Source organism: Eschrichtius robustus, chromosome 11 (genome assembly GCF_028021215.1).
Source record: "Eschrichtius robustus isolate mEscRob2 chromosome 11, mEscRob2.pri, whole genome shotgun sequence".
Lineage (NCBI taxonomy): Eukaryota > Metazoa > Chordata > Mammalia > Artiodactyla > Eschrichtiidae > Eschrichtius > Eschrichtius robustus.
In genome coordinates this window covers 8,847,043-8,871,610 of record NC_090834.1, presented here as the reverse complement: position 1 = coordinate 8,871,610, position 24,568 = coordinate 8,847,043, and the positions used below count along the sequence as shown (strand labels likewise).

At 55.5% G+C, this 24,568-nt stretch overlaps 1 protein-coding gene and 1 long non-coding RNA gene across 3 annotated transcripts; one reads left to right on the top strand and one right to left on the bottom strand.

The window, feature by feature from the left end:
• On the top strand, nucleotides 1-24,191 carry SLC37A2 (solute carrier family 37 member 2). Of its 2 annotated transcripts, XM_068555676.1 has the most exons (19): nucleotides 1-119; nucleotides 12,868-12,949; nucleotides 13,404-13,497; nucleotides 13,634-13,712; nucleotides 15,355-15,490; nucleotides 15,890-15,966; nucleotides 16,850-17,016; nucleotides 17,567-17,604; nucleotides 17,919-18,071; nucleotides 18,403-18,493; nucleotides 19,975-20,037; nucleotides 20,305-20,390; nucleotides 20,873-20,921; nucleotides 21,094-21,167; nucleotides 21,430-21,508; nucleotides 21,651-21,748; nucleotides 21,984-22,048; nucleotides 22,261-22,316; nucleotides 23,869-24,191. In XM_068555676.1, the coding sequence occupies exons 1-18, from the start codon at nucleotides 61-63 to the stop codon at nucleotides 22,289-22,291; spliced, it is 1,521 nt and encodes a 506-aa protein (XP_068411777.1). In that variant the 5' UTR covers nucleotides 1-60; the 3' UTR covers nucleotides 22,292-22,316; nucleotides 23,869-24,191. The 2 variants fall into 2 exon arrangements, with proteins under 2 accessions (XP_068411777.1, XP_068411778.1); XM_068555677.1 differs by lacking the exon at nucleotides 22,261-22,316.
• Nucleotides 21,375-23,674, bottom strand: LOC137771906 (uncharacterized). Its single transcript, XR_011075425.1, has 3 exons — nucleotides 23,509-23,674; nucleotides 23,318-23,417; nucleotides 21,375-22,031 (listed from the first exon to the last, which is right to left on the bottom strand). It is a non-coding gene; the product is annotated as an uncharacterized lncRNA (long non-coding RNA).
• Nucleotides 24,192-24,568: the final 377 nt, after the last annotated feature.

Below are 24,568 nucleotides of genomic sequence, written 5' to 3'. Positions count from 1 at the left end.
CGCGTGCCCAGCTCTGCATCCTCCTCTGCTTCGGCTTCGCTTCGGGTACCGCCGGGCAAGATGCGGTCTTCCTTGGCGCCGGGCGTCTGGTTCCTCCGCGCCTTCTCCAGGGACAGCTGGTGAGAGGGCCTGCGGGGTGGGGGGCGCCGGGCCAGGACGGCCTCCCGCTCCCTCGGGTTCGGCGGATCCGAGTCGGGCGGCCGGGAGTCCCAGCGTGCTGGCGTCGGGGCGGGGGGGCGGTGCGGCGCGGCGGCGGGTTCCGGCAGGCTCTGGCCGGCCGTCGGGGAGGTGGGTGGCACGCACGCGCCAGGTCGCTCCGCCTCCGCAGGCCCCCTCCCTGGGAGGCTGCCCAGGAGAATCTCCGCCGATGCCCGTTCGCATGCGCACCTCCAGGCACGCACACCCCCGCCCCCGTCCCCGGGGAGACCTTCAGAGCGTCTCCTTTATCGCTGAGCACCCGGGGCAGCCGGGCTTGCAGGCTAGGGAACCGAGGTCAGGGCGTGGCGGAGTTGCTGAAAAAGTGGCCATTGGAGTTGTCGAGTGGTTCTTTCGGTCTCTTTTGGCCCTTGGATAACACGAAGGCCAGAACCCAGTGGTCCTGGGAGTTTGCCTTGAGGGGTTCCGGGCCCTGAGAGACACCCTCCCGGGAGGACATACGTCTCAGATCCGAGCGGCAGCTGCTCCCCAGCAGGGTGGTCACCCCAGCGGCGGCCCAGCGGCTTCCACAGGAGTTTTCCTCCTGACCAAGGAGGCCTGAGGAGGCCGCGGATCAGGGGGTGTGTGGTGGGGTGGAGGGCTTTCAGCCCATTCTTCATCGGAGGCCGCACTGGAGCACTTTGCTTGGTCTGCACAGTGTTTTGTTTTGTTTCATATTGTGTTAGTTGCCATCATTTTCAAATTATAAAACAACGTAAATAGCCAGATTCCGCGCTTCTCTGATGTAGCAGTCTCAGGCCTAAATTCCCCAATCATATCATTAGGAGTAGGAGCCCCTTTGAGATGGGGTGCAAGCTCTTAATATGACCAGCTTGTTCCCGTTTTTTTTTAAAATTTTATTTATTTATTTATTTATTTTTGGCTGTGTTGGGTCTTCGTTTCTGTGCGAGGGCCTTCTCTAGTTGTGGCGAGCGGGGGCCACTCTTCATCGCGGTGCGCGGGCCTCTCACTATCGCGGCCTCTCTTGTTGCGGAGCACAGGCTCCAGACGCGCAGGCTCGGTAGTTGTGGCTCACGGGCCCAGTTGCTCCGCGGCATGTGGGATCCTCGCAGACCAGGGCTCGAACCCGTGTCCCCTGCATTGGCAGGGGGATTCTTAACCACTGCGCCACCAGGGAAGCCCCTTGTTCCCGTTTTAAAACAGAAAATCCTACATCCCCAGCCCCCTCAGTCCTGGGCAAATCAGGATGGTCAGTTGGTGACAGCCCTCATTGGGGACAGTCCTCACACTCCCAGCCTTCCTCACTCATTTAGATTATTTATTTGGTCCTTTTTGAGCTTAGGACTCTTAAAAGATATTTTTCAGAAAAAGATAAGATCATGATTCTCGTGAGGATATAAAAATGAACATGTGTTAAAAAGATTTAATTTCACTCATAATGAGGGTGCCAGAAGATATTATAATTGGCACAAAAGAAAAATCCAGGGAGGGGAGAATGGGGGTTATTGTTTAATGGGTACAGAGGTGCAGTTTGAGAAGATGAAAAGGTTCTGGAGATGGATGGTAATGATGGGGGCACACCAATATGAAGGTACTTGATGCCACTGAACTGCATACTTTAAAATGGTTAAACGTTAAATTTTATGTTACATATATTTTACCACAATTTTGAAAAGAGAGAATACAAAGAACGTCCCCATTTATAAGTTAGGCATATTGAGGCAAAACTGGTTGGGAGGGAAGACTATTGAAACTCTGTCAGTTCATGGACATATTTTATACGACTTATCAGTTACTTACCACTTCATGGAATTCGAGCTTAGTGAAAGGCAAGAATCAGATAACTTGGAGGGGTGTCCTCTGGGCAATGCACAGTTTTCCAGAGAAACACACATTTTTTCCCCTACAGTCTGCCCTGCTGGGATCAAAAATAGTCTCAAAGAAAGATTATTCTTGATCACAAAATAGGGTTGGTCTCATTAGATTTGATCTGATAATCTATATACATAATTTACTATATAGGCCTTGTTAAGTTCACTTTGCTGGAAGTTTTCATAAGGGATCTTGGATTGGACTTTTCAAAGCCTTCTATTATTTACTGTTCTGAGATTAGGAAGCCAAGCCAAGAAACTGTCTCCACTAGGTTTTACCTGCTGTACCTATAAATTTAGGCAAATTCCTCTCTTCTTGAGGTCCCCAAAATATCCTAAGTTTCCTGGGCCTGCCAGGGAGTGACCTTCCTGATTTGTGTGTAAGGGAACACAGTAAGCCAGTTTTCTTAGGCAGGTTTTGTATTGGGTGTCAACCTTAATTCCTTAAAAGTGGCAGCAATATCTGATTAAATGAGCATCATTGTCAAGTACGACATTCCAGGCAAGGCCTTGGTTGTAAAACCAAGTTTTCTAATATGTTCTGGTAAAAAAAAAAAAAAAAGATTCTTATTGAACTTTTGCAAATAACCATATTTTATAAAAAGCAAGAAGACTCAAAAAAAGTTTCTGAATTCCGAGGGGTCAGGCAGGGAGAATAAGGTATTTCCAAATGTTTCAGTTTACAAAAACAGGATCTCCTAAATTGTTATGGGATACAGACAGCTTAAGAAGAAAGAGAAAGGGCTTTCTTATACATTCAGAAGATTGAACACTATAACAACATCAGTAATATTCCAAACGTAAGTGACAGTCATTCCTTATCAGTTCTTTCAGTCCTAAGTGATTAATTCTTGTTCTGCTGAATCTTGGGTTTGCAACCTCATAAATGGGTCTTTGGGTTAGGGTCTTTGCTGAAGAGTTTTGGAAATGCTGACTCAGTCCACTGGTATATTCTTAAAGGTATCTGAGTGATGTCATCAGGAGTACGTACCCACGAGTATGTACCTGGTCCTGTGCTTTTCTGAGACAGTTCTTGTTTGCTAAAGATAAAACCTTTGGCCTATAGCTGACTGTGCAGCCTTTAGGGAGCATCAGAGTAGAACAAAAACTACCTGTAAGGGACAGAGACCTAAAAAGGTATGGATTAACTTATTAATGATAATTTTCAAAAATGAATGATCTGTTGAGAATTCATGACAAGAAAAATGCAGCTAACAAGGAAGTCTGATTATTCCTGAGGTATGTAAAACAAAATAAAGCCAATCCAAAAAAAAAAAAAAAAAAATAGACAATGTCTAAAAACACACTAAGGCTAATTTCAAAGAAGACAGTGAACATTATATCTGATTTATAAAAATTATGAGCATAATTTTTATAGAGGAAAAAATCTTGAGATATATAAAAACCCCAATACATAATTTACATAATATACCAAGGAGATACCAAGAATGTTGACTTAAGAGATTTAGTAAGTCTGGAGTATGTCCTAAACATCTATATTTTAATAAAACTCCATAGGAAAGTCTGATGTACATCCCCGGTTGAAAACCACTGACCTAGAAGATGCTAGATTCAAATTAAAGAAGTAAGGTTGCAGCCCAGGTAACATTTAAAATCATAGCTGAAATCATGACTGGTAACATTATAGTGTTATCATCAGGCAAAGCACAACCAGGGTGCTGATGTATAGAAACAGATCGTGGACCAAGAGAACATTGAGAAACCTTTCGAAATTTCTCACACAGCAAACAATTTCTGAGATACTTATATAAATAAAATATTCTACTTCTCTTTTTTTCCCTTAATAAACAAAAATATATCTCATTACCATATATATTTGAAGTTGTATCTCTCTGCCATTATTGTTCCTTGTAGAGTCTTATTCGTATACATTAATTATACCCTTTAACCAAAGTAACTTATATTTCAGAGAAAATGAGGGGCAGGGAGAGTGGATCATTGTAAACAGCCTGTCCCACTCCAGCATTTTAGAAGAGCTCAGGAAAGCACAACTCTCCACAGACACACACGTCATTTACACACTTGTTAAAGTGTGAACCCAACCACTGTGTTCTCCCACATCTCCCAGGTTTAAGACAGACCCGGATTGAAATCCTCTCACCACTGTGTGCCTTGTGTCGTTAACTCAGTTCCCTCATGGGTGAAAGTCAGGTGGGTTCTTGAAGGCAAAAGTGATCCATGAACATTCTTGACCTCCCGTGGCCGATGGAGGGCACACGATAAGTGTGCTTTTACTTCTTTCCTGATGCACGGAGGTTTGGACTCCTAGCAAACACCAAACGTCAATGTAGTTCCTACTGTGGGCACATTATTGTGTTAAACTGTGAGGCCTACAAAGATGATTAAGACACGGTCCTACTTTCTTGGAATTAAGGATCAAGCTGGAGAGAGGGCGTGTACTCTCATTATCAAATTTGCTGCTTCCACCTGTACCCAAGGAGGGCTTTTAAGCAGAAGCGAAGAAAGCAGACAGTCCTGGAGCAGGACACCAGAGGGTGGGCTGGCCCTGAGCTTTGGATTCCTTGTCTGTACCGTGAGGATGCTTGTAACACCTACCTCGTCAGGTCGCTATGAGGATTAAAGATTGTCTCGAGATGCAGCAGGTAAAATACTTACATCAGTGCCAGGCTCATATTAAGCACTGACTAAACATTAATTATTGACTATTTTTCTACTCGCGTTTCCTACTGCTCTGTGCCAGGCATTGTGTTTGTGGTTCACTGCAAGGTCTTTATTTGTTTCCCCACCTAATTCCCCATTATATGGGTATAATGAGGCACAGAGAAGTTACGTACCTGGTCAAGCGCCGCATAGCTAGTAGGTAACTGCGGTGAATTTGAATCCAGGTTAGTTAGGCTCCCAAGCCCACGGTCTTTCCTCCCCATTAGAGTGTGGGAGGGGAAAAGAAAACATAGCCTTTGGACTTGAGACAAATCACTAAATCTCTAAGGCTCCAGGTCCTTGTCTTTAAAATGGAAATAGCAATGTACCTCTACCCCCGGGTTTTGGTGAAATTAAGTGAGAAGACATTTAAAGCACTTAGCCCTGTGCCTGGCGTGCAGTTAGTACTTGGTACTTGCACGGGGCTTGTGAGTTTCTGTGGAGGGAGGGTTTCATCTTCATTAGGGGGAACAGGTAACATGTGCCTTGGTGGATCTGGAGGTATTCTGAGTGGAGCCGTGGAGCTGGCGAAGGCGCGGCAGTGAGGACGTAGCCTGTCTCGTCGGCACTGGTCCTGTGCAGCCGCAGCTGGCGGGAGCCTGGGGCCTGAAGGCGCGGTCCCCGGACAGGGGGCTGAGAGGCACGCGGCACGAGGTGTGCAAGCGGAAGGCAGAGACTCTGAGGAGTTCCTGCCCAGGAAGATGGTACTGCCCCTCCTTCTCCTGTCAGACCCCCCGGGGTCAGGCGGCCTCCTCACCGGAGTCACAGCCCCTCTGAGGCCTCCCCAGCCCTGGGCCTGGCCGGTGCCCTGCCTTCTGTGCCAGCGTCCGCGTGGGCACGTCTGGGGACAGATGGCAACGTGGGCATCTCGCCAGAGAGATGAGTATGGCTGCTGATTATGGGGCTGGGCCCGCTTCCTGGGGCCTGTGGGGAGGGAGCAGTTCAGGACTCGGAGGAGAGGAGCCTGTGGGAGGAGGACCAGGTGACATTCCCGCTGGATGAGCAGGAATGGGTGGGGCACTGGGCAGGCAGGAGAGCAGGAGAGCAGGAGCTGCGAACTCCCAGCTCACTGCCCTCCCCCACGCCCTAGAAGGCCATGGCGGGCTGGGGGCTGCAGCGGGGACCCGTGGCTCTGCCCGCCGGAGTTTGCTGAGGTCCTGCTGCCAGATCCATCGCATCTCATTTAATCAACCCTTATGGACATCTCATGTGACAGGACTTTACTATCTTATTTAAAGGAAGATCAAAGTGAGGCTGAGAGGCGAAATGTTATCTCAGTTAGTCTTTAGGGCAGCCTCGTGTGACAGGAGTTTACTATCTCATTTAAAAGAAGCTCAAGCTGAGGCTGAGAGGTGAGACAGCTCGCCCAAGGTCACAGTAACGGAACCAGAAGTTAAGACGCAGCCTCTTTTGGTCTAACGTCCTTTTCCCTATTCTGCCATGGCCTCAGATCAGGGACCCAGATGCTGCAAAGTAGCTTTCTCTTGTCTTCCTTCTCTTCCTGGTAACTGCCCAGAGATGCCCGGTAAGAGCAGCAGAAAGGGCTCCTTAAAAAGAGCGGTGATGGTGAGAGGCAGCTCCGACAAGGAAGGAGAGAGCCTGGTGGAGGACCTGGAGGGCTGAGCCCACCGTCCCTGTCCCCACCCCCTTCCCTTCCTCGGGCTCCTCAGGCTGATCCCCAAAGAGCATGTGACCCTGCGAGGCTCCCTCCCCCACCCACACGTGACTGCTGTCTTCTCCCCCAGCCGCCTTCTGCTTCCTCTTCCTCTCTGCTGTTTCCTCTTTCCCCCCTTACAGAGCAGACTGACGCGCACCTCCCTGGCTTTGGGTGGGGCGGTCGGCCTCAGGGGCCACGCAGTGGTCTAGAAGGCAGCCAGGGTTTGGGGATGGTCTGTAATGGATGGCCAAGACCTTACTTCTTCCAGTCAAGCTGTACCACCTGAGTGCTGAGGTCGGAGCTGAGCGGTCCCGAAGTAACACCAGAACTGGGGGCAGACACCAGCGTCGGAGTCCCTGCAGCCCACAACGCCCCCATCTGATTGTCCCCAAGCTGGTGTGCGGGGTGGAGGCGGGGTGGGCGGTATCAGTGCTCTCCTTTTGCCCTCTGGCTCATGCCTCCTCCCCTGGGTCCTTCACGCTGGGGAGAAGGAGTAGGTGAGGGTGAGCCATGGGCTAGGCCTCCAGGGAATCCCGAGAGAAGAGTCCTCATCTTAGCTCCCTGGGGAGGAGGGCCCCGCCACCATCAGCGCATTCCCACCTGCACTCTTTGCGTAGCCGCTCTTCAGAAGAGAGACCACCAACCACCCACTGACCACTTCTTCCAAACCCTACCAGCTCTCACACTCTTCCAGAGTTTTTCCAGGTACCTAAACGAAACCTCATGCTGTAGCTAAAAGCCACGTCTTTTCATTCTGTCTAAGCACTCAGGCTTCCCCTGCTTAGACTCCTTCTCAAGGCAAAGCAATCAAGCCTGTATTTTCCTCTCTCCTAAAAAAGATCATTATCTTATCTACTCATTCCTTCTAGAAAGTCCCGGGCTCCTTGTGCTACTAGCCAATGGCTCCCTTCTCTGGGAAGGATCTTGGGACCGAGCCCTGTGTCAACCTGATGTCTCTGAGCAAATGCCCAAGTTCCATCTGGAGGAAGGGCAACAGGTAGAGGAGTCCTTGGGCTGGCTCTCAGCCCCAAGAGGGCTTTGTTCCTCTCTTCTCAGAGGCTCTCCCAGACCTGGCCTGTCCCCGTCCCATCTTGTCAGCGGAAGGCCTGGCTCAGGGCTCTGCCCTGTGCTGTCTGTTCCAGGCTGGCCTTTGCCTACCAGGATGTGTCCCAGTGGCAGTGGAGGACTTGGCAAGGGGCGGGGGGATGGCATTGTCACCATTGGCCTGGTTCTTACTGTCCCCAGCCCTCTCTCCTTTTCAGATCTGCTGAGTCCCAGGACAGGCACATCCAAGGACAGGCCACCAAGTGGCACTTTCCTCCGGGCAAGTGTCAAGGGCACCTGCAGCTACAGCCAGCCCGGTCTGTCCCGTGGCCAACCTGAGTAGCCCCAGACATCTACTCGCTGCCCCAGACTTGGCTTAAGGGCTGGGCTGAGGCAGGAAGTGGTAGGGGTTGGTCAGTGAGGGAGTTTAATTCCCTGTTGGCCTGCCATGGGAATAGGGACCGTCAGCAATGTGGTTGCAAAGCAAGGAGGGGGATGCAGGGACCAGGGGATGACTGGGTAGACATTGGAGAGAAGGGACCTCTTTCCACTCTCTCCTAAGGTCAGCATCCTTCTGCTGGGCTGTTTGCTTTCTGTTGTTGTGATGGTGGTGGTAGTAGGTCCTTTGGGGTTTTGTTTGTTATCTGTTGCTGCTTTGGCAGACATCGTTCTTTGTCCCTACCTCAGAAACACTTCTAGTGAAAAGTCTTAATGAGGTCCATAAAGATATCAGCGTGCTCATTTGAAAGAATAAATTGGACTGCCAGCTAATAGTTAAGAGAGAGCTGGTCCACCTCTCTATCTGACTTGGTTACTCAGTAACCAGCGCTGTGTAAGGGGAGGTGAGATTCTACGAAGTGCCATCTCTTGCTAACACAGACTTAGAGGGTCATGGGGTGGGCACCCGGCCTGGAACAGTCTGTGGGCCTCGCCATGCATGTTCCCGGGTCTCTGGCCTGCTTGCCCAGCCTGGACAGCACCTGGGCTGCCATCCCTCCCCCTCACAGCCGCCCTGGGACAAGCTAGGCAAAGCCCGACTGTGTATTTTTCCCCCTGCTCCCTTTCTGGGGCCTCTTGATTCTGAAAGAAGGGCTTGTGAAAGCCGAAGTGAAACTTGCGGGTTCTACAGGCAGCAGGAGCACGTCAGCTGTCTTCCCTGTGAGCTACTGTGAGTTTGACAGCCTTTGTGTCAGCCCAGCCCTTCACCGGACCCATGTCCCCAGTCCCCTTTGAACTATGGCACCTTGGCCTTTTTCTCAGAAGAGCTGCCGGAGTGGAATGGAAAGAGGACTTGCCTAAGGGGAGGCCCCAGGTATGCCCTGCCCAGCTAGCTGTGCCCCTCCGGGCTCATGCTGCCATTGTGCTGCCGTCCAGGCAGGGAGTCCCAGAGGAGGCCACTGCCCGTCCTAGCATCACACAGCACGTTTGAGGTCCTTCCGCCCCACCGCCTCCCTCCCTGTGACTCTCCTGCTATCTTGGGTGTCAGGTTTTCTACTGAGGGATGGAGTTAGAGCTGAGAGAAAGGTCAGGCCAAGCTTCTGGACGGGGCTGGAACCTGGCAGAGCAGCGTGACTGTGGACCTCTGCTAAGCCGCCCTGTCTACTCCCAAGGGAGAACATGGGCGGGCCCAGCGGACCAGCCTCTGCTCTGTCCCGCTGCAGGCTCCCGCACGCGCACTGGCAGCTTCGGGGCATCTTCGTGTTCTCTAGCCCACCTCTGTATACTCGCATGTGGGGAGGCGTGGCCATGCTGGCCTCCAAATCCCTACCTCACAGGCAAATCCAGGGCCTGGAACCACCACCGCCCGGAGGAGTTTGGTGCTAACCCACACCCTGCTCACCTCCCGTAACAGAGCAGCACGGGCTGCCTCCGCCCCCTCCAGCTTTCCTTCCTCAAAATCTGAAGTCACAGAAGCGGTCATTTTTAAGTGCCCACTGGGTGTGAGGAACACGTGAGAGCTGTCCTATGCATGGTCTCATCAACCTGTGAGAAAGGTGATAAACTCTACTTCGCAGATGACTAACAGGTGTAAGGAATGAAATCAGGTTTCGCCTGATTCCTAAGTCCGTGCTCTTTTCTCTTACAGCTCCCTGAAATGCACCACCGCGGGTCTCCCTGGAGGGTGGCTGAGGGTGGCTGAGGCAGAGGGAGCCGGCCCTACCTTCTGCGAGGAAGCTTGTCTGGAGCTTCCCAAACTAATCAGCAGGGCAGAGCCCTGGGTCTTCATCTGGCTTAGCCTGGGAGGTGTCCAGAACTCTCTGACCTAGAAACCCCCACCCCTCTTCAGTGACTCCCCATCACCCCAAGAGACAGTCTAAACTCACCCAAGGCCCTCCATGACCTGTCCGCTCCCTCCTTCCCCGCTCCCTCGCCTTCCAGGCTTGGCCCAGTCCCACCTTCCAGACTTCCTGACTACACGGAGTTCCCCAGACAGGTATTGCTGTTCACGCCTCTGCACTTTTGCACACGAACTTCCCTCTCCCTGGCACCGCTTCCCGCCCCAGCCCTGGTGGACCTGGCCACCTCCTGCTTGTTTGTGAAGATCTGGCTGAAGCCTCACCTCCAAATCCTTTCCTGTCACTGCTCCCATCCCAGCTGGTCTCGGCGGCCCTGCTTCTGTGTCATGCAGGGCTGCCCTCTTTTATGGCACTGTTGCACCAATTCTGTTTGTCTCCCTGCTGACCTGTGAGCCCCTGGAGGGCAGAGGTCTCTCTTACAGTTTCTCTGGGTCCCTAGCACAGTGCCTGGCACATGGTAGGATGTGGATGGGAAGGCAGTCCTGTTTCTGCCAGAGAGAATCGAGATGCCAGAAATGGGCCTGGCTGTGCCTGCTGTTCTGTCATAGCTTCTGCCACCCAAGGTTGGGAGGGACAGGACTCCAGGAGGCAGATAAGGAAGAACACCGGGGACTGCAGGCCGGAGAAAGTCCAGGGCAGGTGATCTGAGGTGGGCAGGTGTTGGCACTTGGGGCTGAAGCAGTGTCGTCGTGGGAGGAGCGAGGGAGGGGAAAGGTGGCTGCCAGCGCAGCCGTGCCTTTTGATCCCTCATTGTCTCTGAGCAGCTCCTGAGCGGGCTCGGCGTGGGCTCGGCATGGCTGAGTTGCAGCCCGGGCCTCCCTGCCTGGCCTATCGAGGAAGGACAGTCAGCGCCGGGGGGATCAGTGGGGCCTGGGGGTCTTTCAGGCCCAGAGGAGATCTGATCTGTCACCAGGGTCATTGGCTGTATCCATGTGGCAGCCAAGATAGACTCAGCTGATCCCGGGGGGCCGTAAGGGTGGCCCAACAGAGACGTAGGGCCCAGGGTGAGAGTCACATTGTGTTCCCCTGTCTCTGAGCTGGGTGTGATTGGCACTGTCCTGCATGGGCATCTCATAAGGAAACCGGAGCCAAAAAAGGCTTAGGAACTTTCATTTGGCTACACAGTGAATTAGAGTCATCCCTCAAAGCTTTCAGCTTTTTTCCAGACCCAGCAGCTCCCCGGGCAGGACGCTGGTGAGTGTTATCTGCAGGGCTGTGATTTTCTTCCATCTTGTGCTCTTTGAAGAAGCCCCGCTGGGCACCCTCTCCAGTTCTCTCAGAGACACCCCCAACCCTTGCCACCAGATTCTGGAATTCCCTGAGGTAGCAGTCATGGGCCATTTGCCAAGTGGAAAACATTGCTGCCACCAAGCTTGTCTATGTCACAGGGCCACTGTGACAGTCCCTTGGAGTAACCCCAGATTCCCTGGAGAGACCCTGGTGACTCCCCGCCCCCATGCACCCTCGGCAGTGGGGAGCCAGAGAGGCCGGGCAGTAGAGAGGAGCATAAGATTCAGGCTAGAGAGTCAGAGCTTCGTTCTTAGTGGAATGGAGAGCCACTGAGCGATGTTAAGCCAGGTGATGGCGGGGGCACGTGTACCTTCATTCTCTTCAGAAGATAAACTGTGAGGCAGTGGAGGGAATGAGACAGAGAACGAGTCCAGGGGTGAAGGGCCCTGGTAGCCCAACCTGAATTCAGCCTCTGCTGAAACACCCCTTCATCTCACAAGCAGGAGCCTTCACGACGTGCTCGGGGGGAAGTGATTTGGGGTTTGGAGGCAGATGCCTGGAGAGGGCAGACTGAGCCTCCAGTGTCCTGGTCCTTTGGTTCGTGGATCTCAGGGATAGAAAGGGTTTCAGGCCCCCTTGCCCTTCTTCCCCACCTTCTCCATGGGCTCTTTAAGAAACCAAGGCTCTGGTCTTTCTCCTGGGCTAGAGTCCTTGCTGAGGTCTATTCTCCATGTACTTCCTGGCTCCCGACTCAGTGCTGACTCGACTCAGCTGATGCTGTGACTCAGGAGGACGTGGAGGCCCTTCCTCAGACCCTCAGCAGAAGGGGAAGAGGGGGGCATGCAGTGGAAACTTCGGTGGTGCCCGGCTGAAGTGTTCTTTCCGCCCCAGACCAGTGCATGGGACGAGAAGCACTGGTGCGAGAGGGCCCATGTGATGCGTGAGCCACAGGTGGAAAGGATGACCCCTCTGTCCCGTGGAGTGGACGAGGGCAGAGGACCTGGGCTCCGTCACCAGCTTTCCCTCTGTTGCCACATTTCCAACTAGGTTTTGGGCTCTGCCCCTACTGGGCTGCAGCAGGTGCTGCTTCTGCTGTGTTCTAGGCTTAAGAACAGTGTTGACCTCACTTTATTTTATTTATTTATTTTTAAAATTAATTAATTTATTTTTGGCTGCGTTGGGTCTTCGTTGCTGCGCGCGGGCTTTCTCTAGTTGCAGCGAGTGGGGGCTGCTCTTTGTTGCGGCGCGCGGGCTTCTCATTGTGGTGGCTTCTCTTGTTGCGGAGCATGGGCTCTAGGCATGCAGGCTTCAGTAGTTGCGGCTCGTGGGCTCAGTAGTTGTGGCACACGGGCTTAGTTGCTCCGCGGCATGCGGGATCTTCCTGGACCAGGTCTCGAACCCGTGTCCCCTGCATTGGCAGGCGGATTCTTAACCACTGCGCCACCAGGGAAGTCCCGACATCACTTTAAAGATAGACCCTTCTCCCACATCAACCTCCTACCGGTTTCCACCATGTCCAGTATTTTAAATACAATTCTATCTCCCTGCCCCCATCTCTCACACACACAGAGGCACCCCGACCTTAGTGAGGCCAGAGAGAAGTAGAGGTGATGGGCCGTGGTCAGAGCAGTAGGGGGTACTTTGGTGTCGTCTAGGGCACTGATGCTGGGCTGGCTCTGTCGCGAGGCCTCGGGAGCGGGAGCAGGGATGTAGGGCCCCCCGAGCACTCTGGCCTCTGGCATCTGTTCCTACCCTCCCCTTGGCCTCTGCCCCAAGGAACTTGTGTCTGGAGGGGAGCCTGATGTAGAAGAGTTGGCGGTGCTGGGGCTCCGAGGCCGCTAGAGTGGGCACGGGTGGGACGCTTCCTGGGCACAGTAGAGGCTGTGGGTCCGAGCTCCCTGCTAACCCGGCTGCCCACCTTTCCCTGCAGGTACCGAGGCTTCATCCTGCTGATTACCTTCTTAATCTACACCTGTTATCACATGTCCAGGAAGCCCATCAGTGTCGTCAAGGTGAGGCTGGCCTGGGGGTGAGGAAGAAAGCAGGAGATGCTGGGCCCCAGCAGAAATACACTTCCGTAGAACGGTCTGGAACTTGGCGTATAACCATCCTTGTTCCCTTACCTTGGTCACTGAGCCTGCTTCTTCCCCCTGGCAGAGTCCCACTTTTAGCAGTTCTTTTTTCCCAGGAGAGTCTCCTGGGTTTAGTCACCAAGACGGTGGTGTCGGGGGCTGCGGGTGGAGCCAGAGAGCAGACACCCTGGGCCCTGTGTCTACCCTGCTCGTAGACCCCCCTTGCCCTTCACCGAGGCTCTGCTGTGGCCACTTGCCCCTGGAGCCAGTTCTTGCCGGAGGAGGGAGCGTGGGGTCCAGTCGAGGGGGGCAGCGGGGCTGGTGTGTTGGAGGCTGCTTGCTCCTTTCGGGGCCACAGGATGCCCCCTGACCTGTGCGCCCATGGCTTCTCCAGAGCCGTCTGCACCGCAACTGCTCAGGGATGATCCGGCCCATCAACGACACCCACAGCCTCAACGACACCACGTGGTGCAACTGGGCCCCATTTGGTAAGAGCGGGGCAAGCGGTTCTTCCCCACACCCCACTCCCCCTACCCAGGAGAGGGTCGTCCGGGGCCGGAAAGGGCTTCTTGCAGGGGCGTCCATGCAGCCAGCCAGCTTTCTGTCTCCCCCGTCGGCTTTCAGATCAGAGCAACTACAAGGAGCTCCTGGGGGCAGTGGACAACGCCTTCCTCGTGGCCTACGCCGTCGGTATGTTTATCAGGTGAGAGAGAGGCAGAGCCTGTGACCTCCCGGAGTAGAACCGTTCAGAGCTGCTGTCTCCCCTTGGCCAACCTGGGGGCAGCAGGGTCAAAGCGAAAAGCTGGTGGCTCCCCCAGGCGGACATGAGACAAGACATCCCCACGTCCTGTCAGCCCGCAGCCAGCGTGCTCCGCGGTTACCGAGCCTGCTGCCTCACCTGGCCAACTCCCGCTTTTAGTAACTCTTTTTACTGGAAAGGCTTTCCTGGATGTCCTTTCGAGTTTATTCACTCAGATGGCAGTGTCAGTGGTGTGGCTGGAAAATGGTTTGTCCTAGCCCGGGGTCCTTCAAGGATAGCCCTGGATGCTAGGAAAACCCCAGCACGGCTTTTACGTAGCAAGCATGATGTTTGTTCCCAGGAATCAAAGATGACTAAGGCAGGGTACCACCTCCAGCAAGCTCACGGCCTAGTGGAGTGACCGATAACGTCAGCGGCTAGTTATAAAACAGTGTGGTGGTTCCCAGACAGGTGGTTTCATACGGGGCATTCTGGGGGCTCCGAGGGGCCGCTTAGTGTGAGCCAGGATTAGAGAAGAGCAGTTGGGGAAGGCTTCCTGGAGGAGATGACACTTGAACTAATGAAGAGGAATTGGGCTTGGCAATGCAGAAATGGCTAGGTGGAGAGAATGGCATGGGCAGAGTAAGGCGAGTGTGAAACAGTATGATCTGGGGGGACAAATAACAGGTTTACCAGAGTGTAAAATGCAGGAGATGGGCTGAAGAATGAGATCATTGTGTACCAGGCTGTGGGCACAGGAGAGCCTCTGAAGGGTGGCATGTTCAGATTAACACGTCAGACAGATCGCTGTGAGCGTGACGGAAGGTAGATTTGAGGGAGAGTAGGACTGAGTACCAGGTCATGCTAAGGAACAGATTTGACAATAGCTCAGCTGAGCTTTGAGCAATGCCTGAGTTAGAACACTAGTAATAGAGATGAAAAAGAAACGACGCACTGGAGAGAAGTAAGTAAAAGGTACAGGTCTTGGAGGTTGCTTGTGAAGGGTGGGACAGAGAGGCAGGAAACTGAGGTAGCCCCGTGGTTTCTGGCTTGAGTGGCCAAACGTGGTGGCGACATCCACTCAGATGAGGGGCACAGGACACGGGGCAGGGTTGGGGGCGGAGGCAGAGGAGTTCTGTTTTTGGAGTTGTTGAGTGGCAGTTGTTTTGGGGAGCATCCAGTCAAGATGTCTGGAAGGCATCTGGATATGATCGTGAAGCTCTGGGGGAGAGTTCAGGGCTGTAGATATGCAGCTGGGCTGTGTAACGTATATATAGGTGGTAGTTAAAACCATAAAAGTGATGCAAGAGAAAATGCATGAGAAGGACTGGTCAGCCAAGGGGGGAGGCAGATGGACCACAGTGACCTCACAGAGGCCACGGAGAGCGCACTTCAAGGTGCTTGGTCAGCAGCGTCAAATAAAGCAGAGGAGCCCAGTGAGTGGAGGACCGAGGGTGTCCCTGGCGTGTGGCAACACAGAGGTGGTCACCTCAGCAGAGTTGTTTCAGTGGCTTTGTTGGGGGGGGAGCGGCGGAGAGATAGGAGGTAGAGAGCCGAAGGGTGCAGGTAGCAGAGATTACCATGGATCCAACTCTCTCTTCTGCAGTGGCATTTTTGGGGAGCGGCTCCCCCTCCGTTACTACCTTACAGCCGGAATGCTGCTCAGCGGCCTTTTCACCTCACTCCTTGGCCTGGGGTATTTCTGGAACATCCACGCGCTCTGGTACTTTGTTCTTATCCAGGTACGAGCCTTTGCCTTGCACTCAGGCCTCTGTTCCCGGCACAGAAAGATGGTAGAGGCTGCAGGTCCTACCCAGCCGCCCCAGGTCCCGGCGCATCCAGCCCTGTGCTCCTTTGTCACGATGCGGGGTCCCATTGCCCATTGCCCATTGCCCATGGTCAGCCTCGTGGGCTCAGTGAGTTTGCGCTGAGCGTCACCCTGAGGTCCGTGGAGGTGCCTGCGAGGCCTGGTCTCTGCCGTGGGGATCTGGGGCCACAGGAGAAATCAGCTGGTGGGTTAGGGGGTGCGTGCAGGCAGGTGAAGGAAGGGGGTGCGTAGCGTGTGCTGCGGAGGGGCCCCCATCCCAGAGGCTGCACCGCTCAGCCCAGGCCTGTCCCGCCTCCCTCCTCCCTCCCTGCAGATCTGCAACGGACTCGTCCAGACCACGGGCTGGCCCTCCGTGGTGACCTGCGTGGGCAACTGGTTCGGGAAGGGGAAGTGAGTGTGATGGGGCAGGAGGGTGGGCGGCGCCTGGGAGGCTGGGCTGGTGGGTCCCTCGTGGCCCCTAATGTGATTTCAGGGTCAAAAATTAGAAACTTGCCTCCATCTTGCTGACTTTCACAGGCCGAGATACACATGTTTTAGTGACTAAAAGCAGTACTGATTTTCTCATTGCTAAGGTTTTGATCCTTAAAACCTGCAACCTCAGTTATGCTTTTTTCCTCTTAATAGATGAATTTCCATTTTGCGTGAAGACAAAAACGAAGCCTATAAAATTGTGTGTTTGTGTACACACACACATATATATATGTTTGTATATATTTTTATATATATATATATATATATATTTTTTTTTTTTTTTCCCTTGAACTGGCTTTTGTGCAAAAAAAGTTTCTTTAGGGCAGGGTTTCTCAACCCTGGCACTATTGACATATGGGGCTGGATAATGCTTTGTTGTGGGACCGTCCTACACAGTGTAGGGTGTTCAGCAGCCTCTACCCCTAGATGCCACTAGCGCACCCACAGCTGGGACCGTCACAACTCTCCAGACAGTGCCCATGTCCCCTGGGGGCAGAGTCACCCCTGGTTGAGGACTTCAGAGTTACGGCCTTAGGGCAAGAGAAGAAAGGGGTGGGGCTCTGGGCCCTGGGGCAGCAGGAGCCAGAGTGCTTGCTCAGGGAGCGGCTGGGGAGCGGGACCCCCCCGGCCTTGCTGTCACTCCCTTGACACCAGCAAACCCTCCCGCTCCTCCCTGAGTGGGGTCTTCAGCTCGGAGGCTGCAGGCAGCCAGCTTTTTGCACTTGGTCGGGCGGTCGCCAGGAGCCCTGTGCTTCTCTTCTTACTTTTCCCGTTCTTCTCTACCTCCCTCCCTCCCCTCCAGGCGGGGGCTCATCATGGGCATCTGGAATTCCCACACATCCGTGGGCAACATCCTGGGCTCCCTGATCGCCGGCATCTGGGTGGATGAGCAGTGGGGCCTGTCCTTTGTGGTGCCCGGCGTCATCACCGCCATCATGGGCCTCATCACCTTCTTCTTCTTCATTGAATGTGAGTGGAGCCCTCCCCCCTCACAGGGCCGGAGCCCAGCCTCCCGGTTAGGCCCTGGGAGAAGGCGGCTGGTAGCGTGGGATCGCAGGGCTGGAGCCACAGATGTGTGACTTGGGACAGACAACCTCTCTGAGCCTCAGTTTTCTCATGTGTGACATAAGTATAACAATGCCTGCTTCCCTGGGCTGTTGAGCGTTTCCGTGAGATGTGTAGTCAGCACGCCTGGCAAACGCTGGCTCTTCTGAGACTGAGGAGGGAAAGGTGGGGTGGACCTCTCCACGTTTGCTGCCTCTTCCCAGCTCCCTGACAGACGGGCCAGGGAGTCAGGGCCATGGTCACTTGCAGCAAGAGAACGAAAGTCCACGAGGCAGTAGTGACACAACTTACTGTTAGGAGACCAAGACCTCGAAGGTGGTCTCCGGAGCCCCGGTTCCATGCTCCCTTGTGCTGGAAAGTCAACTCACCCCCTTTGAGGAGGGGTGGGGACCACACGCCATGCAAGGTGAGGGCCTGGCCTGTTGGGAAGCTTCTTAGAAGGTTTTTCTTTCAGACCCAGAAGACGTGGGCTGCTCCCCACCTCAGCACCATGTGAGTGTGGCCCCCAGTCCCGTCCCTGCCCTCCACTCCACCCGGGGGCTGGTCCCAGGGAGGCCTGGGGAGTTGGAGGAGGGGCCCGTGTGCCCACGGTTACTTCACAGGCCCTTGCGTGAGGGCCAAAGTCATGCCCTTGGGTGGCTCCCCGACAGACTGACGGGTCTGGCAGGATGTTAGTCCAGTGCAGGAGGGGGACACATACCTCTTCCAGCGTGGCAGCCCCTACCTCTCACGTGGGCTGTCCCTCCAGCTGGTGGGAGGGAGGTGGTATGTGGACGTGCCCACAGCAAGGGCTCTTCTCTGCTCAGGGTGGGCTGGAAGAGAACGTGGACGACGCTGAGGACCCTGGCAGTGGGCCCCACTCTAACAGAGAGAACGGCCTGGAGTCTGCTGTCACCTCCTCCAAGGAGCCAAGCGCTCAGCCCGCTGCCATCAGCTTCTTTGGGGCGCTCTGGATCCCGGTGAGTCCTTTGTGGGCTGGAAGGAGGAGAGAGGCTCTCTAGATTTTTCTGCTGGGTCTCAGGAGATGGGGATGCTCAGGGTGACCTGTGGTTTCCAGCATTTCTTTACACGCAGTGCCTAGGGAGGGCGGCCCACCCGGGGAGGGGAGCATGGGAGCCTCGTCCTGACACAGCATATCCGGGCCGCAGGCGCACTGCTGTTACTGCGGCTGGAGAGGTCCTCGAGGCTGCTTTGTGTGGTGGGCGGTGGGAAGTGCTGGGATGGGGCTCCGCCGACGGACCATGGATGTCTTGCCCCTGTTTCCATCGCGCCCTCTGTTACGCTCCCCAGGGTGTGGTCGAGTTCTCCTTGTGTCTGCTCTTTGCCAAGCTGGTCAGTTACACCTTCCTCTACTGGCTGCCCCTCTACATCTTCAATGTGGGTGAGTACCCGGGGAAGAGGAGGTGAGGAAGGGAGGGGTCTATGAGGAGGAAACCTGTCACGTGATGCGTATGACTCCAGGAATAGGCAGGATTTCTGCTGAACCTCTCCTAGGGCAGGAGGGAAATTTTTTTTCTTTAATGGGAAGCTAAACCTTGAAGACGCCACCCCCCACCCCCCGCCCCCCGCCCCAGTCCCTGATTCCAGCCACTTTTCCTACCTCGGCACTGAGTCGGGGTTAGGAACTCAAAGCTCTGTTCTGCAATCCTCCCTCACTTCTTCTCCAGCCTCAGGTGTAGGAGAAACCCCCCTCCAGGCTGCTTGGCTCATAGATGGGCGGGACCGGAGGGTGCTGGAAACGGTCTGCCTTTTGAGTGCCTCCAGGAGCCCCTTAAGCCTCCCGCAGCCCAAGGAAGAGGGCCTGTAGCCTGGCAGTAAACACTGTTCTCTTCCAAGCAGGGCTGCCGGGAGCCTCGGGGGACTCATGTCCTGTGCCTGGGTCTGCTGGGCTGCCCGCCTTGTGGTCCTCCTCTCCCCTGCCTCCGCCCCTGCCCGAGGATGGGCAGATGAGGAGAGGTCACTCTTGTGGTTGAAAAGGATGTTTATGTTCCCCTGTCCTGGATCTCTGGTTTTCCACATGTGGCGCTACTCTATCAGGGAGCAGCTCCGCCCCCAGAGCCTCAGAGCCTCAGAGCTCCACCAGGGCCAAGGACCGCTCAGCCAGGGCTGCCGGGCTCCCTCCAGGCCCCGTGGGAGGGACGAGGCTGCCCTCCACACAGCATCCTTGCACCGAACAGGATGCGGTGGGGATGAGTCAGGGCCGGGTCTCAGGCTGTAACTCACCCCCCAACCCCGCCCCCGGCCCCATCTGAGGGGCCTCTCTCGACGACGGGGGCAGAGCGCCAGGGCAACCCTGTGGTCACTGACTCTTTGTTCTGTGGCCTTGATGCCGGCTACAGAGTGTGAGTCAACCTTGAGGGCTGGGCTACAAGTCAAGCTTCTGGGCGTCCCTTTTTCTAATTCTAGGGCGAGGTCTGGGACCTGAGGTCCCCATTTTCCCACGAGCCTCCTTCCTGGCTCTGTTTATAAGCAGGGACCTCAAATGGAGGTGACAAGCTTCTGTGGGGACCAGCCGCTCGGTCAGGGGGAGGGCAGGAATGTGGCTGGACAGGCTGAGGCTCAAAGAGAGCAGTTGTGCCCCAGTGGGACAGGGTCCTCAGGGGCCAGATCCCAATGCTTTCATAGAAGGGCTTTTCTGGGAGGTCGAGTTCATCCAACAGGACTGGGGGCCAGAAGGGGCATCCGGTCCCAAACTGCTGCAGACTCACTTGTGACCTTGGCCAATCACTTCTCCATGGCCCCCCACTCCTTCCTCTGAAGATGATACTGGACCAGGTGTCTGCAGGGACGCTCCCAGCGGTGGCCCTCCAGGATGTCTGCCCTGAGCCCCCAGGTCTGAACACATGCTTTTGTTTTCCACAGTTCACTTTAGTGCCAAGGAGTCTGGGGACCTGTCCACGCTCTTCGATGTTGGTGGCATCGTAGGTGAGACCATGCCCTGCTCTGCCTCTAGGCTGCATCCCCCTCTTGTCAGGGTGTAGAAAAAAGGGACGGGTCCAGTGGGATGTGACCTAGGCAGGTGGCATCAGAGGGAAAAGGTGGCATCCTGCCCAGGTGGTCTTCCCGTGAGCAGTGGGTGCGGGGAAGGCTGCGGAGGGAGACACTCAGCTGGCTCTGGGTGCCCGGCCCCGGTTCGCGCTGGGCTGAGTGATGGGGCAGTGCTCGGGGTCCCACGTGCACATTGTGTTCCAGGCGGCATCCTGGCGGGGCTCATCTCTGACTACACCAATGGCAGGGCCACCACCTGCTGCGTCATGCTGATCTTGGCTGCCCCCATGGTGCGTAGAAACTCAAGGGCAAAGTGTGTGTGTGTCGTGGGCCGCTGGACTCTGTGCACGCCCGGGCATCACACGCACACCCGTCTCTTTGCGTGTGTACATCCCTGTGCACGGCCAGGGGAGGAGAAGCCAGGGTCAGCACAGGAAAGAGATCCAGACTGAGAATCTTGCAAAGGGATTCGTGGTTATTTGGCCTTGGTGAGAAGGGGGAGGCCAGCTGCTGAGCTTCTTGACCAAGGAAAGAATAAGTGATTGAGGTTCGATATGAGAGGAGACTCTGGGGGGGCAAAGGGAAATGATAGATTACCACGTATTAGACCCTGCATCCCTGGGACACGAAGACCGAGAGGCCTGGGTATGAGAAGGAAAAGGAGAAAGGGGACCTCTGGGGTTCCCAGACTTCTGGGCTCCAGTCTAACGGAGGCAGCCTGTGGGGAAGCCAGGGTGTGTATGACTCTGTCTTCCCCCTTCTCCTCTCTCAGATGTTTCTGTACAACTACGTTGGCCAGAGCGGGATCAGTATCTCCATAGGTGAGGGAGTGGTGCTGCCTTGGGGACACCGCAAGGCTGGCTTGGGGATGTGGGTGGGAGGCTCGGGGAAGTGGAGGTTCTCAGCCTGACGCCTGGGGGACTCGCCCGCTTTGGGGCTGGGGGTGGCGGTGGCCTCTCCTCTCTAACTGGGCCGTCTCCATCACCACGTCAGTAATGCTGCTTATCTGTGGAGCCCTGGTCAACGGCCCTTATGCCCTCATCACCACTGCTGTCTCGGCTGACCTGGTAAGCGGAGCCACCTTGGGGACTGGCCAGGGCCTCTGCCTCCAGGCCCATCTTCCCCACGTCTTTCCCCCTCCCCCAGCCTGCAGAGACGAGATCCTCAGAGTCCTTCAGAATCCTTCGTCGGCCCCCCTTTCCTCCCAGCTCCAAGCCCCCAGCGCTGCCTTTCCCTGAGCCCGTCCCTCTCCTGGTCCTGGTCCTGGTCCTGGTCCTGCTCGGTGCCGCCTCCTGGTTCAGGCCTCCCCACTCTGCTCTCTCTCCCCAGGGCACGCACAAGAGCCTGAAGGGCAACGCGAAGGCGCTCTCCACCGTCACGGCCATCATCGACGGCACTGGATCCATAGGTCTGTGACTCTGGCTATCGGCTCTCGGCAGCTGAGCCCCGAGCCTGGTCTCGGGCGCGCGCTTGGGACGCTGCCCTCGTGCGGGCAGGGAGGGTCAGGGTCCCTGGTCCAGGGCCCTTCTCTCATGCCGTGCTCCACACAGGTGCGGCTCTGGGGCCTCTGCTGGCCGGGCTCATTTCCCCCACAGGCTGGAACAACGTCTTCTACATGCTCATCACTGCCGACATCCTGGCCTGCTTGGTAAGAGCTGTGGGGCGCACAGATGGGTATGGGGAGGGGCCCTGTCCTGCGGGGCTGGAACCCTGGAAAGTTCCAAAGTGGTCCGAAGTGTCGGCCATCCAGGGCTTTGCTCGGAACCACTCTGCGTCCCATGGGTGGACCCCTGCGGAGTGACGCTGTGAGCCAGCCCGGCGGTCACCTAGCGCTGGGGACCAGCCACGTGCTCCACGCTGATTGTCGCCCTCCCTCGCCTCAGCTCCTCTGCCGGCTGGTGTACAAAGAGATCCTGGCCTGGAAGGCATCCCTGAGTAGAGACAGAGGGTAAGTCCTGCGGAGGGAGAGCCGGAGCCCTGCCTGCCCGGCCTCACGTCTCCCGGGAGTCAAATCCAGCGCTCAGTTGCTCTGCACCAGTCTGAGCCTAGCTCCGCCCAGACCTCAGGAACTCGGAGCCGACGCTGCGCGTGCTCCGGGAACCCCTGCCTGGCCCCCGGCCCCACTAACCTGTCCTCTGTTATCCCCGTGTGTCTCCATAGCTCTAGTGTGGCCCTAACCCACGCGCGGTAGTATTTTCCTCAAGTCCCGTGACTTTGTGAGTATTTTCTTCAAGTCTGTTAACTCCTGTGCCCTTAGAGCGCATGCAAAGCCTCTCTCCTTCAGTGTGATTTTTCTGACTTTCGCTTTTTCCTTGGGGGTCAGTTCCAAAGACTCTGAGTCTGGGCGGAGTGTGGTGCTGGGGAAGTGTTTCCTAAGGGGCCGGAGCTGCTGTGAAGGTCGGCAGCCTCTCGTCCTTAGGGAGAGCGATAGGGCTTTGGACACAGACCCCGGGACAGAGGGGGCAGCATCCAGGGAAATTGTTTTCCCTCTGAACTTGGACGCTGAGCCGTCTGTGCCTCCGAAGTTCAGAAACCAAGGGCATCTGGCCCCTCTGCCTGGGGTGTGCAGACAGAAGCGGCTACCAAGCAAAGCCTCTGGAGCAAAACCCAAAGCTGGCCTGCTGTGCTGTCTGCCTGTTGCCCAGCGGTGGCGGGTGTGGAGGCCGCGCAGATAGGCTCGCGGCTGAGGCAGGGCGCTAGAGGCTGGGCTGCGCGGCTGGTGCTGGGCTTGGCAATGTTCTCTTGTGGCCTTTCTGGCTCTCCTTAGGAAGCTCTTGCTAATGAGAAGCTGCCGGAGCGATGGACCTGGTCTGGATGGTAAATGTGAGGAAGAGCCCACTGGGGTCATGGTAACCAGCACTGTATCTGGGGGAGAACTTCCCTTTGAGGACGGCGTCGTCCGGGTTCAGGGGGAGAAGAATGCAGGGCAGGAGGCATTAGCGGAGTCTGTGCCCTGCCCTGCCCTGGAAGGGGAGCGGTGATGGCACCTCACGTGACCAGTGCTCCTTCCACCTGCCGTCCCCGGGCCAGGCCTGGGGGGACGCTGGGAGAAGAGGAAGTGACGCAGAAAGGGAAGAGTGAGTGCGCAGTAAGCGTCTGCTCTGGGCGTGAGCTGAGTCTGTCTGTAGCTGTACTGGCTTCCCTCTCAGCAGCCTTGAGAGGTAGATGTTCTCACTTAGAGGTGAGAGAACAGAGGCTCGGAACTCATGGAACATACCTCAGGCCTTTAGCTAGTCCCAGCAGAGCCTGAGTTTGACCCCAGGTGTGCGGGGTTGGCTTCTCTCTGCATCCTCAGCGGGTCCTTCTCTGAGGAAGGCCTGTGTGGGAGAAGCAGAGTCACTTGCTTGGGCAGAGGGAGCTCGGGGCTTGAAACCAGAAATGCTGGACCATCCTGGCTTCTCTGCTCACCTGCTTCTATAGAGCTTTGGGCATCTTCTCTGAATGTCCGCGTCCTTGTGTGTCAAATGGGGATGCTCGTTTCTAAATACCTGGTAGGGCTGATCTCAGGCTGCGACAAGCTGGGTATGTGGCACTCCTTTGCAGAGTGGTCAAACGCGGTACAGACATTGTAACGTTTTTCACATTATTCTGGCTTGGTGTTCCCTGCTTGCTGAAGAGGTGACAGGGAGCCCTAATCATGGTGAACGGGATGAAAGGCAATTATTAAGGGACCCTCGGGACCTGCCTTCCCCGTCCCCACCGTTGGGGCAGGAGCTTGCTAACCCCTGTCTCACTTTCTCTTCCATTGCCTCTCTGCTCCTCACGCAGGTATAGAGAAATGTGAGGACCCGATCGCAGCAGAAACTTGGAGGGCCCTCGCCGGGTCCCACAGTTCCCCCCAACAGATGGCTGAGGCAAAGCCTCTGGACCCAACACCAGCCAGCCCAGCCCACGAGGCTTCCACGGGCTAGGAGACTCTCCACCAGCAGGGGACCACCAAGCTTGAGGCCACGGAAGACTCAAGGGCCTTGTGGGAGGACGGAGGGGACGCAAAGTGCCCACTGAACTAAGGCACCTTGAGACCAAAAATTGAGGAGGCAGCTCCGTGTGATCAATGGACCAGTTTAGTATAGGGTCACTTACAGGGTGGGATCGGGATTGGGGTCAGGTGGACGGCGGTCTGGGAGCGCTCCACACCACCAAGGGGCCATCAGGACAATTTTATAGTTAACCTGGGGCAGGGGGGCGGGTACTTGGAAACAGGACATGCATTCTTAAGATTTATGAATGGGTAACCAGTCTCGTGGCTGCCGGGAATACGTCAGGGGAGGTTTTCATCATTGTTTAGGGACTAACAGAGCATAGAGGCTGCCTGGTCCTAAAGATTATTAAACAGTATCTATTAACTGCAAAGCCCTTGATGACAGAGAAGTGATTTACCACACAGTATACAGTCCTGGGCAGGGGAGCGGAAGGAGAGGAGGAGCTGTGAGGGCCCCGAAGGCGTCAGTTACGCTGCCAGCGATGA

What these genes read in the sequence shown, in the direction of transcription:
- SLC37A2 (XM_068555676.1), top strand. Translation starts at nt 61, where the DNA reads ATGCGGTCTTCCTTGGCGCCGGGCGTCTGGTTCCTCCGCGCCTTCTCC. An exon ending in GCCTTCTCCAGGGACAGCTG is followed by an intron (nt 120 to 12,867) that starts GTGAGAGGGCCT and finishes CTTTCCCTGCAG; the next exon opens with GTACCGAGGCTTCATCCTGC. An exon ending in GGTACTTTGTTCTTATCCAG is followed by an intron (nt 15,491 to 15,889) that starts GTACGAGCCTTT and finishes CCCTCCCTGCAG; the next exon opens with ATCTGCAACGGACTCGTCCA.